The sequence below is a fragment of the Rhinichthys klamathensis genome, unplaced genomic scaffold (assembly GCF_029890125.1).
Source record: "Rhinichthys klamathensis goyatoka isolate OS25496 unplaced genomic scaffold, OSU_Roscu_1.1 h1tg000738l_1, whole genome shotgun sequence".
In the NCBI taxonomy this organism is placed as follows: domain Eukaryota; kingdom Metazoa; phylum Chordata; class Actinopteri; order Cypriniformes; family Leuciscidae; genus Rhinichthys; species Rhinichthys klamathensis.
In genome coordinates, this window is record NW_026607150.1 from 249,515 (window position 1) to 266,293 (window position 16,779).

At 39.5% G+C, this 16,779-nt stretch overlaps 1 protein-coding gene across 1 annotated transcript in view; it reads left to right on the forward strand.

The window, feature by feature from the left end:
- Window positions 1–16,339, forward strand: part of pla2g4cl1 (phospholipase A2, group IVC (cytosolic, calcium-independent), like 1) — a 28,284-nt gene extending 11,945 nt beyond the window's left edge. The window contains exons 3-12 of the mRNA XM_056242653.1: window positions 45–207; window positions 296–497; window positions 6,619–6,721; window positions 6,800–6,940; window positions 7,787–7,804; window positions 8,189–8,254; window positions 8,559–8,801; window positions 15,660–15,814; window positions 15,925–16,090; window positions 16,173–16,339. Coding sequence (XP_056098628.1) covers window positions 45–207; window positions 296–497; window positions 6,619–6,721; window positions 6,800–6,940; window positions 7,787–7,804; window positions 8,189–8,254; window positions 8,559–8,801; window positions 15,660–15,814; window positions 15,925–16,090; window positions 16,173–16,339 — 1,424 coding nt within the window. The remainder of the gene's footprint in view (window positions 1–44; window positions 208–295; window positions 498–6,618; window positions 6,722–6,799; window positions 6,941–7,786; window positions 7,805–8,188; window positions 8,255–8,558; window positions 8,802–15,659; window positions 15,815–15,924; window positions 16,091–16,172) is intronic.
- Window positions 16,340–16,779: the final 440 nt, after the last annotated feature.

Consider the following 16,779-nt stretch of genomic DNA (forward strand, 5'->3'; position numbering starts at 1 on the left):
CAAAGTTCTTTACATTAAAAATAAGGTGGATTTAATGCTTTGAGTGGTGTGTGTGTTTCAGAATGAGGTACCAAACATTGCATTACTGGGTTCTGGAGGAGGACAAAGAGCCATGGTGGGTTTGCTGGGATCCCTGGTTCAGCTCCAGAAAACCTCCAGTCTTCTGGACTGTGTGCTTTATCTGAGCGGAGTCTCTGGATCCACCTGGTACGAAACCTGAGAAACAACAAACACACACACACACAAACACACACACAAATGTCAAAAATGACAGCAGTATGTTGTTCCTCTGAAGGTGCATGGCCTCCTTATATCAGGAGCCAGACTGGTCCACCAAACTAGAGGCTGTGAAAGACAAGATCCTCCAGAGACTCAGCGGTCCTGGAGTCAGCTGGACAGATGCATTAGCCAAACTGAAGAAATATTACTATGGGAAAGACTTCTTCAGCATGACTGACATCTGGGCAGTGATGGTCGTCACGGCATATGTGAAAGAGGTTTGTAAATAGCCAATTCATGACCAGGGACAGATACAGAATTTTCTATTGTGTGGCATGAGGACTATGAGGAGTGACAAAACCAAAGTAAGCAATAATGCATAGTCCTTGTGAACTCATGGCCTGACATAGACAATTTGTGTCCACTCTCACGCAATTTGCTGAAGGCACCTTTATTCACGCCTGAAAGGCCAATGGCTTATGTCGACATGGGCAGGGTAAGCTCAAGTTTAGCTTCGCTAATGAAGGGCTAATTAACTTTTTTCAAACAAAAACGTCTAAACACAAGTTCAGACAGGACAACTTTGGCAAGTTACTTGAGTTCATTAAACACAATTTTTCTTTGGTGGTATCGTTCCTTATGGGGGTTCTTGCTCCATAATTAATGGCATACAGAGCTTAAAGGGGTCATATAATGGTACATGCACTTTTTCAAGTTGATTGTACTGAAATGTGTGTTGGCAGTGCCTGTACACAACCATTATATAATGATAAAAATCCATCCAGTGTTTTTGTTTCAATCTCCTTATATGTTTTCGCCTGCCTCAAATTGAGCCGTTCGTTTTTGTGACGTCACTAAATCGGACGCCCCTCCCACAATTGTTGATTGACAGCAGGGTTTCAACAGAGACCCGCCCTCGCTCGTGAACGAGCTGTCATCATAGTCCGTCATTGTTGATACGCTGGAGCAGAATGGCGTCTAAGCGATTGTGGTGTTCTGTTCTTGGGTGTAATAACCAACAGTCATTTTGATGTTCCTAAATCCGAACCGCTGAAGACGCAGTGGCTGAGTTTGTTTTCGAAGGGAATATTCCCCACGAGCAACGTCAATGCTTTCATGTTTGCGCGAATCATTTCTCACCAGACTGCTTTATAAACGAGGGTCAGTATAAAGCTGGTTCTCAATATAATTCATAATCCCACGTTTATAGTGAACAACGCGTTATGGTTATTGTGTTATAACAAACTGAGTACGTATACATCAGTAAACACATAGCGTTCGTATCTCACTAAGTTCTACCCTGCCAGTACACAAAGATAGATCAAGTGACATTATGTTAACCAACCATTCAGAAACGTCCTGTGTTTGAGCCTTAAAGGGTTAGTTCACCCAAAAATATAAACTCTGTCAGTAATTACTCACCCTCATGTTGTTCCAACCCCGTAAGACTTCGGAACACAAATCAAGATATTTCTGATTAAATCTGAGAGCTGGATCACTCCTCCATAGGCTTCTTAAGGGATCGAAACTGGCCGGCCCAAAAGTTATGAAAGACATCGTTAAAATAGTCCGAGTGACTACAGTGGCTCAACCTTAAGTTTATTAAGCGACGAGAATACTTTCTGTGCGCAAAAAACAAACAAAAATAACGACTTTATTCAACTAATCATTTCCTTCTCTGTTCGGCTGTGATATTTCGCGTAGTGAAACTACGCAAAACTTCTAGGTTGTACGTCACGCATCACACACATGACCAGCGTCGGCCAATAGTGAGCCTGCGTGTGACGTGCAACCTAGAATTTATATTAATAAATCTCAACTGGTTCCGAGTCAGCTGATTTTATATCATGGTTTAGAAAGCTATGCTGTCAGTACGGAGGTCCGAGGATTTTCACAGCTGTCTGACTCAGTTTCAGCTAGGCAGATGAGTGTGTTTTCGATAGTTATGAGACTGCTGGGGCTCATTACCTCATTGATAGCGCTCATTCGACTGGGTCTCATCTTTAGGCCGTGTGTCCACCAAAGCGTTGTTCCACGTGCCTGGCGTGGTATGTTTTCAATAGTTTTCAATGTTTGCGCTGAGTTTTTTAAACGCTATGAGCGTAACAAGGCGCTGAGTGTTTTTTTCACGCTGAAGTTCGGATAAAACACAGCGCTCATCACTGTCACTTTTTACCCAGCCATCCAATCACAGTGGAGGAGGGGCGGGGCTAATACCACACCGACCAACTGTCACAACATTCTTTCTGTACAACGACATCAACCAGCAGAGCAACCCGAACAAAATGGATGAAAATACATTTTCAGTATCCAACAAATTATCTGCGAAATCAGTTACAAGTAAAGTGTGCTGCGGATATTCTGTATCATAGCAACGAAACGTCTCAACGGAAAAAACGCTGCGCTGCCAAAACGCTCTCAAGCGCCCACAGCTAGGCGTTTTCAGTAGAGCGTCTGGCGTTTTCAGCTGGCTAAAAACGCTTTGGTGGACACACGGTCTTATGCATGCGTTCCAGAGATGGGCGCTAGGCACTGTGCTGAATGCCATGCGTCATTTAAACGGACAGGTGACGATAATGCAGTGTGTTCAAGCTCTGATTCCATGGGGAAACCCGGATCTGTTGACAGAAGAAATCCCCCTTGGTGATGACAGATGTGTCACTACATGGATGGGGAGCTCTGTAAGAGGGGAGTGGTCGACCGCGCTGAAAGAGCATCACATAAATTATTTGGAGTTGCAGGCAGTTCTTCTGGGACTGAAACACTTTAGGCTTGTAGGGCAAACGTGTTAGTCAGAATGGACAACTCGACAGTGATGTCATATATAAACAGACAAGGGGGTACTCGCTCTCTTCCTCTGTTGGAACTGGCATGTACGCTCTTGATATGGGGCAGCAAACATTTAGTGTCACTAGGGCAATGCACATCCCTGGCCATCTGAATGGTGGGGTAGATCTCCCAATCAATGTAGTAGCCACAATACAGAGCACTAGGGCGCTGACAACAAGGTTGAATTGACGCATATTTGAAGAATGGTATCAATGCCCGATTGCAGGAATATTGAGTTATCTGCAGGAATTGTTAGAGAATGCTCATTCCACGCTGAAAGTTTACTTGCTGGCCATTTCGGCCTGTCATGAGGGCATTAATGATGCTGTGCCATGTGCGCTTGCCATTCGGTTCCTTACTGTGCGTTCACACCGGACGCGAATAGCGCGTCAAATTCGCGTCTACCGCGTCTAGTTTGACGCTTGACCACTTTGTGTTAATTCGCGTGTCAATGGCGAAATTGACGCGCGTAACAACAAAAGTTTGAAGCGAAATTTACGCGCGTCAGAGGCGAAATCCGGAGGCGAAAGTTTCGAAACCCGTTGGCGGCCATCTTTTTAGATGTTTATCGAGCATTAGCATTAGCATTATTCGAGAGAGTCACCGCTCGTATATGCTCTGGAGAGCAGAAACAGCTGCGTAGGGGACATCGTCGCTGTACTCGGGTCCACCAGAACCTCCGGAGGGTTTCAAGAGTTTCACAATTTGCTCCAGGAGCTAGGTTTGGTGGACCTAATGGTGAGGATGCTGACGAGGACAGCGTAGGCCGTATAAGCCCTCGGCCTCGAGTGGTCTATGCCTGTCGAGCCCGCGCTCTACAGCCCGGCGCGAGGTTCACCCTCATCCGCATCCACCTAATCTGTCATTTATTTTTGTTTTGATAATAAACGAAGCCAGCCTCCAAAAGTGATTAATCTGTCCTGTAATTTTTTTCTCTCTCTCACACATCACTGTCCAGACACTAACTTATATGTTGGTTGTCTTTACATTATAATAATATTTCATATAATCTAGATATGGAATAAATAGCATTCAATACAAAATGAATATGTCTCATATATTGAAATCAAGTTTTATGTGATAAAATATTTGCTTTGTTGTGCATTAGAACCACAGTCATATATTACAAAATAATTTATTGAAGCATCCAGATACTTCACCACGTGACAGCAGCAAGCAGCTAGGCTCCTGATTGGTTAACGCGGCGCGAATTGACGCAGAAGTTCAGATTTTTCAACTCGGGCGGCAGACGCGAATTCGCGTCAAACGCGTGAATGCACAAATAGCACTAACTAAATCATTCGCGCGTAACGCGCTTAACGCGCCAGACGCTCAATTCGCGCGAACTTGACGCGCGAATGAGGCGTATTCGCGTCTACCGCGCCGCGCTCTACGCCTCATTCGCGCCGCAGGAATTTTTTGCGCGCGTAACGCGTCTTTGCATTGACTTAACATTGAAATCACTCGCGCCTGACGCGCTATTCGCGTCCGGTGTGAACGCACCATTAAAGGGGCGCTGAGTCTAAGGCCCGTACAAAATCAATGGTGCTGTCATGGGACCTGATTGTAGTTCTCGAGGCTATGTGTGAACCTCCAGTTGAGCCTTTAGAATAATTGGGTCTAAGGATGCTGTCTTATAAAACAGCCCTCCTGCTGGTGCTAGCATCAGCGAAACGTGTTGGTGATCTTCATCAGAGACTATTTATATAGAGACATGCCACTTCATCAATCCTTAAAACAAATATAGGGAAAACCCGTAACGCTGGCGATTGTATGCACATGCCCCGCCCCTCCCGCTGGAAAGCCAATCGTCTGCTTTTAACAGTCAAGCCGGGAAACATTTAAGCCTATCGTCTGGTTCCACTGACGCATGCGCACAGTTGAGGTTTGCGACAGCGCAAAATACGTTACTGTTTGAAAAGGCGGCAGATTTGATATGCAGTGTATGTGTGAGATGTGTAAATATCAGACATCTGAAGTCTCCCGCAGATTGATAACGGCTCCCTGATGCCCGCAAATTAGTTCAAATCTCCCGGAATCTAGAGCGAGCTAGCGAGAGCTCACACACACTGTGCTTCAAACTGTGTAGCGCGCGCACGACCGAGGGAGAGAACCCTTGCGCATGCGTAGTAAAAGTATAACCTGTGGGGAAAAAGGCGTTTTAAACCTTATTTTGGGGCAAAGTCATCAAACTTTTTCAGCGATTTTTATCATAATTTACTGCTGTTTCTATACATGCAGTTTTTATGTCCCGGTGACCAGTGAAACTGCAGTTCTGACTCTCTGCCCATTCACTTAGATAGGAGCCTGGTCTTGTTATTCCGAAATAGCTGCCCGGAGGCGTTGCCAAGATGGCGGCCGAGTGGCATGACTTGCCTAAAAGGACTTTGTCTTCATGCACTGTCAGTGCATCCCTCATGCATCCAATTTGGGTTAAGAGTGTATACGCCTAAAGTCATGTCGGGGGAGTATAGTGTGCTCTCGTGCAAGCTGCCTGCCTTGTCGAATCTCTCTATTGACTTGGAGGACATTGACAGGAGACTTCAGGAGACCCTGTGCGAATTTTACCGAGGTACATCGAGCAGACGCAGGCTGTGCGTTCTTCTAACCAGCTTTTTGTAAGAAATGTAGAGATTTCTACATGTTTTTTTCTATCCAAAGAGCACCTCAAACTTGTTCATTTGAGTCCAGGAAGCGCTTCTCTACAGACATTTGTTCAGCTTTTTGTAAGCTTTGCCAACCCAGTTTGTGGGAAATAGCTATATAAACAGCGTCTTTCACATTGGATCGTGGAGGTGATTTCTATTGCATACAAGAGGGGCATGGCAACATCATGGGCATTATTTAGAAGGGTGTTTGTGGAGGATATTTGTGTGGTGGCCAGTTGGGCATCACCGCACACGTTTGTTTGGTTTTATTGACTAGATGACACTTCGGCGACGGTAGCTCAGTCCAGGCTCACCGCAGGGGTTTTTTAACCAGGGGCCGTCACTACCTTGAAAAACATAGAGGTAAGTGGTGCTGGTCCCTTGCTTTAAGTTCAGCAGACTTTGCGGGGGTGAATATATGTCCCAAGGTGTGTGTTGTACCGAGTGAACCAAATGAATGGGAACGTTGAGTTATGCATACTGTTCCAAGAAGGAGGGAAATGAGGTACAACACTTCTGAGTTTGAAGCTCGGTGAAGAGCTGAAGAACAAGGAGGATGACGCATGCGACTGCATTTGTATGCTGGCCTATAATGCATGAATAAAGGTATCTTCAGCAAATGGCACGATATTTATAGAGATAAAACTGATGTGAAAAGTCAGAAAAAAAATCTCCAAAAATGACTTGTACTTCAAAGTCCGTGTTTTATTCTGAACATTTCTCATGAGGTCAAACAGTCATATTTCTTTATCTCAAACATGAATGCAATGGCGATGAAATTAACTTTACTTCTTTATAAAGTCTCTCACTGCACTGACTGCAGAAATGTAAAGATACTCGAGGCTCCATTTGTTCTGCGAATCTTTATAAAGAGATATTTATTGCTGAGAAAATTAAGCTTTATTACTTGAACTTGTTATAGATCGATGAACACACACTCACAGAGCAGTGGAGCCAGCAGAGTAAAGACCCGCTGCCCATCTACACAGTGATCGACAAGCAAGGCAAACAGCTAAATGAAGGAGGTCTGTGTTTGTCTAAAAGAAAGACAGAGAGTTAATGTGTTTGTGTCAGCTGTTATATGGACGTGTTTCTGTCTGCAGACCCCTGGTTCGAGATCACTCCACATGAAGCAGGTTATTCTCTCACTGGAGCGTTTGTGGACGCCTCAAACTTTGGCAGTCAGTTTCACAAAGGCTCTAAGAAAAATAAACAGGATGAATTTGACATGCTGTACCTTCAAGGTAACAAACTCTGTTAAAGTCAAGCCAAGTCACCTTCATTTACCAGCTAAAGTTAGTTTTGATTGATTCACTTCCGTTGCAAAGATCATTAGATATTCACTTAGGGGCCGCTAACACGACACCCCTTAAGAAAACCCTTAATCGCTCCGGCCCGCTTAATGGGGACTTTAATATTTCTGATATCAGTCTATATTTTAGATTGTACATCATTGACTTAAATCTCAATCTGTGTGATCAGGCCTGCATTATAAGCGTATTGTGTTAAAATATGTGGGATTTATGTTATGTATTAGGGTCAGTGTTGGGGGTAACTCATTACAAGTAACTTGAGTTACATAATCAGATTACTTTTTTAAGTAACCAGTAAAGTAACGCATTACTTTTAAAATTTACTACAAAATATCTGAGTTACTTTTTCTAATAAGTAGCGCAAGTTACTTTGTTTTCCCCTTTATTGACTGACAGGTCTTCTGTCCTAATGTTAAGACAAATCGAAGTGCAGAGGCGTTGTGTGTAAACATGATGGTTATTATAGTTCTAGATTAAATGTAAGCGTGGATTTACTCATCTCACTTGCACAAAAAAAGATTCAATATTCCTCAAAATGAATAAAATCAGTGAAATGCAGAATCAGAACACTATGCAAACCTCCAATACCTAAATATGTTAAATAAAACATACATTTTTTTATGCATTTAATCTTTATTGACCAAAGTACTTGCTTCTGACCTCCGATTTTTCAGTTAAACCATAAGCAAAAATGACTATAGATTTTTTTTATATGTTTTTATTGGTAAAGTAAGTGTTAAATTTGTTTCTCCTGCATCCTCTTCTTCTGTTACCCAGAACAGCAGCAGCTGAAAGGTTTGTTTGAGCGGCGCCCTCTACTGAACACTACTGTACTCTACTGTACAGGAGTAAATCTGCATTTCCTTCAGTCTGAGGCTTATTATTTCACTTTTGGTGTGAAAGGGTCTTTACATTTGCCCAAAAATATGTCTTTTTTGGTATAAAAAAACAAGCCCAGCCCAGGTGGAAAAAAAGTAACGCAAAAGTAACGTAACACATTACTTTTCTAAAAAAGTAACTAAGTAGCGCAATAAGTTACTTTTTAAGGGAGTAACGCAATATTGTAACGCATTACTTTTCAAAGTAACTTTCCCCAACACTGGTTAGGGTGTTATAGTACCTGTGTCCACTGTTTTACTGTAAAATTCATGTTTGCTGATGTTGTGTGTTTTTCTGCAGCTCTGTGTACCAGCACTTTAGCTGATGAAGACGATATTAAGAAACAAATCTTGCAAAAGATAAAAGGTGCAGCTGCAATTGTTCTGAGGACTGAATTCAGCGTAAATTGAAATGATTAAAATCATTACCATCCATTTGATTTTTGTTTTTGTTTTTCAGATTTCTTTCAACAAAAGGAAAAAATACTTGAGGAAATGAGGAAACGTAAAGCATTTCTTAGGTTTTATTATTTACTTAAATATTTAACAGCCCTGATTTTATGTTTTTAAAGAAATCTCTTCTGCTCACCAAGGCTGCTTTTATTTGAAGGATCGTGTGACACTGAAGACTGGATTAATGATGCTGAATGTAATTATATATTTACGTATAGAACAGGACAAGAGGAGACAGGAAGGATTGAGAAGAGAGAAGGGAACAGGATCGGGAAAAGACTTTGCGGCGGGACTCAACCTCGGGCCTCCAGAAGCGCTACTGCACAATATATCAGAGCGGAGTCAACCAGATCCAAACTCTCCAGCTACAGACCAATGTTACCAGGAGCTCATGAAAATCGTGGACATGAATCTCTCCGTTTCGACTGCTCTTGATGAATCCATCAGAACAACACTGACCGGTAACAAACCATTGAATGGTCTGTATGTCCATCACAGCCTTGTGTTCAAGTCTTAATTAAAGGGGTAGTATAATGCCATTTTCACAAGATGTAAAATAAATTCTGATGTCCCCAGAGTGTGTATGTGAAATTTAAGCCCAAAATACCCCACAGATATTTTTATATAGCGTTTTAAAATTGTAATTTTTTGACGGTGAACAAAAACGCACCATTTTTGTGTCTGTCCCTTTAAATGCAAATGAGCTGCAGCTCCCGGCACAGAGGGCGGAGCTTCAACAGCTTGTGTGTAGTAGTGGGAAGCTCGGATCATTTTACTGACTCGGATCTTTGAGTCTCGTTCAGCAAAATGAACGAATCTTTTTTCGAGTCATTTCGTTCATTTCAGCATAATATAATTAAAATGGCATGTTAAATATCCCAACACATCTAGAACTTACGAAAATGTTGATTACATTTGTAAAAAGAATAAAAATAAATTATAGGGTAATGCAGCCAAAGCCAAATTATAAGAAACCGAAATTTTTATGAATTGATTAGTTGTAGGGGTTTTAAGTTCAGGCTATTGCAGTCTGATTCTGTTAGTTCACCTCACCTCCTCATCCGAGACGTTCTTTCCTTTGCAACTTCATATTTATCAGGTTTGTTCTCCTCCTCTTGTGTCTCGAGACGTTAGTTGTCGACTCGTCAGTGTCTGACTCTGATCTGTCTGCTGGGCCGTGCCGTGTGTGATACAGCAGGGCCGGAAAGAGTAATGATTAGTTCATCTTTCGAGTCTCGAGTTCGGGTTCGGCCGGGTCCGAGTCTTTCGTTCTTCCTGTCAGTCCCATAGAGGCTATGCTGTCAGTACCGGAAAGAGTAATGATTAGTTCATTTTCTTCGAGTCTTCGGGTTTGAGTCCTTCGTTCTTTTGTCACGTGACCGCTGGTATCTCGCATCAAATACAATATTAGATTCGTATTATTGACTGCGTCTGAATGTATATTGTTTTATATTTAGGAATTAAAATACAAAATATGTGAAATAAACATTATCTGAAAAATAAAAGTTCCATCTTATTATTGTCCCTGTCCGTTTCTTTAAATGTTTCTTGTGCATCTGTGGTGTGTTTTATTATATATTATACATTAATTAACTACTATTATATTATACATTAACTACGTGATTGTTTGTAAAAAGGTTGTGAATTGTGACAAGTCACGTGACAAAAGAACGAAGGACTCAAACCCGAAGACTCAGAAGATGAACTAATCATTACTCTTTCCGGTACTGACAGCATAGCCTCTATGGGACTGACAGGAAGAACGAAAGACTCGGACCCGTCCCGAACCCGAACTCGAGAGAGATGAACTAATCATTTCCAGTACAGATTCAGAAACCATATGTTGCGCAATGCGCATGCGCGATCAACACAAAATGAACGAATCACTCTCTGAGACAACTCGGTAGTCCCGAGTCATATTAAAGATTCGTTCAAAATGAACGAATCGTTCATGAACGACACATCACTACTTGTGTGTGTGTGTGTGTGTGTGTGTGTCAGCAGCTCAGATTAACTCACAAACGCATGAACATTTCAAAAACATTTAGCCTTTTATGTTCAAACCGGAGTCAGACAAAGGTGGAGAGACTCAAGAAGAAGTGACAACATTTCTGAATGGTTAGTTGATGGATTTATGTAGCTTATGTGTAGTTATCTCTAGTCATTGATTAGCATATTCTGTCTGTTCTGGGGGCGGGGTTTATGTAAATTTTAGGGTTAGTGATGTCACTAACCCGGGAGGAATGTTGTGTAGTCCCATCAGCTGTTTGTTGTAGTCCTTAAAAAACTATTTAAAAAAAAAGAAAATATCTCCCTTTGCTTTGAACTTTGCAGATGTTGTTTATGCTCAAACAGCAACATTACACACTAACTAAAGTTAGAATCAAAGTGAAATCATAATCAATCACCCCTTTAAATACACTTTTATAAGTCATGATAGTGAGAACCTGCTGTCAAGGCCCGTTCACACCAATGACCATAACTATAACGATAATGATATAAGCTAGTTCTAAAAGAAAATAAAAATATAAAAGAATAGGGTAACACTTTACAATAAGGTTCATTAGATGATATTAGTTAATGTATTAACTAACATGAACTAACAATGAGCAAAACATTTGTTACAGTATTTATTCATCTTTGTTAATGTTAGTTAATAAAAATACAGCTGTTCATTGTCTGTTCATGTTAGTTCACAGTGCATTAACTAATGTTAACAAATACAACCTTTGATTATAATAATGTATTAGTAAATGTTGAAATTAATATTAACTTAGATTAATAAATGCTGAAGAAGTATTGTTCATTCTTAGTTCATGTTAACTAGGTTATCAAGAATAGCAGAGTCCACACCACAACTATACCGATAAGTAACGGCGCAGAATCACTTTTGAACTATTTTTTTCCAGCTGATGATTAATAAAAAGATTGAAAGACCCGCTGAAAGACATTCTGCTTTAAAGAGCTCAAGCGTTTAAACAGCAGATGACAAAACTGCAGCACGCTTGAAGATTAGTTCACACAAAAATAAAAAATTCTGTCATTAATTACTCTCCCTCATGTCGTTCCAAACCTGTAAGAATTTCGTTCATCTTCAGAACACAAATAAAGATCTTTTTGATGAAATCTGAGAGGTTTCTGTCCTTCCATTGACAGCTACGCAACATTAAAGGGATAGTTCACTTTGAAATTAATTATTGGTATGTTTTAGCTTACCTCAAGGGCATCCAAGATGTAGGTGTCTTTGTTTCCGCAGTAGTTTCAATTTTGATATTTTTAGGTCAAACCGTTCTTGTCTGTCAGTCATATAATGCAGGTCTATGGTCACCACCTCAAAGAGCATGCACAGAGAAGTCCAGATTAAACATGATTTAATGACTCGTAAATGTAAGTACACATTGATGGCCTAAGACACGAAACGAGCGGTTTGTGTGAGAAAACGAACAGTATTTATATCGTTTTTACCTCTTGTAACGCACAGACCGCCGCGCCCGCGCCCTCAGATCACTTGGACGGGGCTGTGTTTACAAGAGGTAAAAATGATATAAATACTGTTGGTTTTCTCACACAAACCGCTCGTTTCGTGTCTTAGGCCATCAATGTGTACTTACATTTACGAGTCATTAAATCATGTGTAATCTGGACTTCTCTGTGCATGCTCTTTGAGGTGGTGACCATAGACCTGCATTATATGACTGACAGACAAGAACGGTTTGACCTAAAAATATCAAAATTGAAACAAAGACACCTACATCTTGGATGCCTTTGAGGTAAGCTAAAACATATCAAAAATGTATTTCAAATTGAACTATCCCTTTAATAGGCTACACTTTCAAGCCCTAGAAAGGTAGTAAAGACATCATTAAAGTAATACATGTGACTCCAGTGGTTTAACCTCAATATTATGGAAGCTTTATTTGCGCAAAAACCCCCACAATTTAGCACTTTATTTTCATAATATTAATCTCCAACGTGCATTCACACAACAACGTCTGCTGTCAGGTCAACACAACATGCGTTTCTGAGGCTTAAACGTGTCAGTTGTGTAGCTGTCAATGGATGGTCAGAATTTTTTTGTCATGTTTTCTGAAGATGAACGAAAGTCTTACGGGTTTGGAACGACATAAGCTTGAGTAATTGAAGAGTTTTCATTTTTTGGTGAAGTACCAGTTTAATAAACAGAATGATATTATGCGTTGGTGTCGACAATGTGAACGCTTAAATAGTTACCGCCTTTATTGACAGATTTGAGAAGAAAACTTTTTTTTATATGAAATACTGTATAAAATGCAAAAGGCCATATTTCACATATCTGCATTTCAAATTTGTTATTTGTAAGTCGCTTTGGATAAAAGCATCTGTTAATGATTCAATGTAGTTTTAAAATTGAATTTTTGTATTACAGACTATTTTTGCTTTCTCTGGCAAAAATAAATAAATAATTGGCAAACAATTATGAAAATCAAACCATGAAACAGAAATAAAAAACACTTTTGGCTAAAAAGTATTTCATTATAAATAAATTCTGATTGTAAATACACAAACTACAGTAAGAAGAACTCACTAACATACGTGTCACGTCTTTTTACAGACCTCTCTGGAGGAAAACTGAAAACTGTTGATAAAAAAGCAGTGAAGCGTCACACCATGGATATATGCAACAGTTTGAGTGAACAGATTAATGTCTGGCCATTTGGTAGGTTAAACTGTTTCTAATATCATCCCTGCATTCTCCACACTAGATGCTGATCTACACTTTAAGATTTATGTGTTTGAATTTCATATAAAATTTCCATCCATTGTTTTAACATAAACTCAGGGGCGTCATGCAAGCCAAAATTCTGGGGGGGCACAATCTGAGACGTTGCAATTGTTTTCTGACGGGTGATATGGATCATGTTAGGAGGGGTCAGGGGGTTTCTCCCCCTGAATTTTTTTTAATTCTGGCTGCGAAACATACTATTTCAATGCAGTTTGGGAGGGACAGAAATACCTTAACGGAGCTAGCAGCAACCCTCCTCTATCTGAGGACTAAGTTAAAGTATATGTGTATATTATATGTGCATTATAAGATGTTTTGAAGGCCAAAACAACTCCTAAAGTTGAGCTTTGACTGATAGGCTTTTCATTTTTGTCTGTCAGTGAAGAAAGTAAACATAGGGTCAACTGATAGGTTGATTTATGAATCATTTTCTCAGACGAATTTATTTACTGAAAGCTACTAGGAAAGCTAGGTAGCCTAACTAAGTTTATTAAATTCATTCACAGTACACATTCATTATTGATCTTATGCCTAATACAGGGCCGTAGACAGGGCTTTATAATCACAGAGGTCCTAAATTTGAGGTGGGTAGGGGGTTCAAATGTTTTATTTCTCTGATATGTGCATTTCAAGACGTTTGAAGGCCAAAAAAAGGATAAGAAATAGCTTTAAAACCATGTCAGTGGGCAGATTATTTGTCAATACCTGCTCTCACTTCTTATCCATCACTCTTTCTTTTTCTCTCAGTCTCCTGATCTTGCCTTCCCCTCCTAAAGCTGAGCTTTTTTAATTTACTTAAGGCTACAAATTGTACTATATTAATTCTCAATATGTACACATTCATTATTAATCTTGTGCCTAACAATGAAAACGTCTTTTCCCCTCACAATGACAGTAAACTATTAGCCTACATTACGAGTCACGTTATATAGGCCTATTTTCAGTTCAAAATGGTGAAATTAGACAAAAGTATATTCGTGTGCCTGATTATTTTTGTCATTCGTTTAACATTTATGAACTAAAAAAACTGTCAAATATGAAATGTTTAGTTTAGCTACTTACATCTCGCACTTGACTGTACACTGAAGCGTCGAGTCTCACTGCTAAAATTCGCGCTCAGCTTCTGTGAACATAAAGCCCGCCTACTTTGATTTGATTCGTCATCTCAAATATTCTGACATTGACGAGCAGTGGCAGACCAATGAGGCTCAGATGAACACGCACGCACACACACACACACACACACGCACCCTGTCCTCTGTTTCTGACGTGCGCTCTGCTCGGCACCGCTGCGGATTGAAGATGAACAACGCGCTGAATCTGATTTTAACAAGACTGAAGAAATAAAAAATTATCAGGGAGGAAAAATCTGAGGGGGCACGTGCCACTTTGAATGGGCATGACGCCACTGCATAAACTATTAAACGTAATGTGATGCATGTGTCAGTCATACATAGATAAAAACAGGTCAGATTTCTGCACTAAAAAAAAGTCATGGCCTAGTTTATTATTAATGATGTTTTGATTTAAATCACCATATAAATCATATTTTAATTAATATTAATCATATTTTCAAAAGGACCAGCATAAATCTGTTCATTGTAGAAAATATATGGACATATATATTCGATATTATATCGAGTATATTCAATTGGTTCAAATGTATGAGATTTATCAATATATAAACATGATTATTGTGAATGAAAAAAAACACGTAAACAGGCTATTATAGAAATCTAAACCGTTTCAATTATGTATGACTGAAAAATATGCACACATTAAGTTTACTAGTTTGTGTAAAAACTGTGTAATTCAAATGGATAGAAATTTGATAGCCTATGTAATTTAAATACATTTAGGCCTTTTTTATTTTGTTGTTTAGTTAGTTAGTTCGTTTCCACTGTTGTCTGATAGCAATCGTAACGTTAGCATTGCCACACTTTTGTAACACTATTTTAAAACTATTAATTTCAACAAGTCAAAACAACAGCTACATAAATACTTACTCATAATACATATTTCTCAGATATCCGCCTTTCTTTCATTATTGGGGAGTTCAGTTTTGATGTCGTTAGTGACATTCGCGGAATTTCCCATCAGATTCATCCGCGCAGGAGCCGAAGCACAACTCACGAAAACGGTCAAAACAAAGTTCCTCCGCAAGTAACTTGTAGTTGTATGCTTGTCTACGGCTTCAACCGCTAGACAGCGTTTAGTTTAAATCTAGTTTAGTTTTTTCACAAAAACATGTATAAGTATATTTTAAAGAAAATCTGGTTCCTACATTATTTTTCTATACATTGACTCGTTGGCTCCTCTAACCTGCAATATGCCCTATTTACTGAGCCTAAGAACCGAAGAACTTCAGAAAATTCATTTTGTTGAGTGTATTTGTTTTACAGATGCATGGATAAGCATTATTAAATGTATGGATCAGTGGATCTGGGGCAGGAATTATAACTTCCTCCACAAGATGGCAGGTAGGCCTAGAAGTAAGAACACACCTGCTAACTGGAAATTCCCTGTGATTAATATAATAATGCTGAGATCCCTTCAGATGAAGCAGTGCACTCCACTCTTTCGGAAAGTGAGACGAGAGACTTTGAAGACGCCGGGATATTGCTCAACGCACCCTACTTCTCAGTGCTGAGAAAAGAGAGAAACATCGACCTCATCATTTCCCTGGATTTCAGTGAGAGTGATCCTTTCATGGTATTTTATGTGTTTTTAATTCTCTACAGCTTCACTCAGAAGTTTAATAATCTGGAAAATGTTCGTAATTTAAAAATAAAAGCAAATTTTGTGATGCTTTCCCACTGCAGACAGTGAAGGACACTGCCAAGACATGCAGGGAACAAAACATCCCTTTCCCTGAGGTCAACTTTGCCAGTGAGGACTCACAGAAACCGAAGGATTTCTATGTGTTCAAAGGCCAAAACACTCCAACCGTGATTCACATCCCTCTCTTTAATGTGGTCAACTGTGGAGGCAAGTTAAAATCTTACAATGATCCTAAATAAAATGTAATATATCAACTGTGTTCTGATTTTAAATGTTATTGTTCCATCAGATAAAATTGAGGACTGGAGAAAAAAATATCGCACGTTTCAAGGTCCTTACAGCGCTGATATGATCACTGATCTAATGGAGGTCGCTGGGAAAAACATCTCAAACAATAAAGCAAAAGTGCTGAAAGAGATTCGTACGATCATTGGGCAAAAAAGATCCAGACACTAATGTGAATATATTTAACAAGACTAAAATCTGAATAAAGATTAAATTGATCTGCATATCAGTCATTTTACAACAAATAGTGTTAAATTTATTTTTTTGTCTGAATGACATTTATTTCTGTTGAATATGTTCAAAATGTTTTACTGTTTGAGACCAGTTTAATAAAATTTGATTAGCAAACCTGGTTATTGTGCTTTTAAATCAGTGCTGCCAGTACACAAGTCTCATTCATTTCTTTTATGCACGACTGACAAATTAGGTTCATTAGTCAAAACTAATCCAAATGGATACATTTTATATGAAATTAGAATACACATATTAAACACTAATAGGCCCAAATACGTTTATCTATTTGAGGAAATTGTTTAGAAACCGCAGAAAGCAGTAAAGGATCAAGCATAGAAGCGTTTCTGCCTTACATTGGTCATGAATTATATTTACAT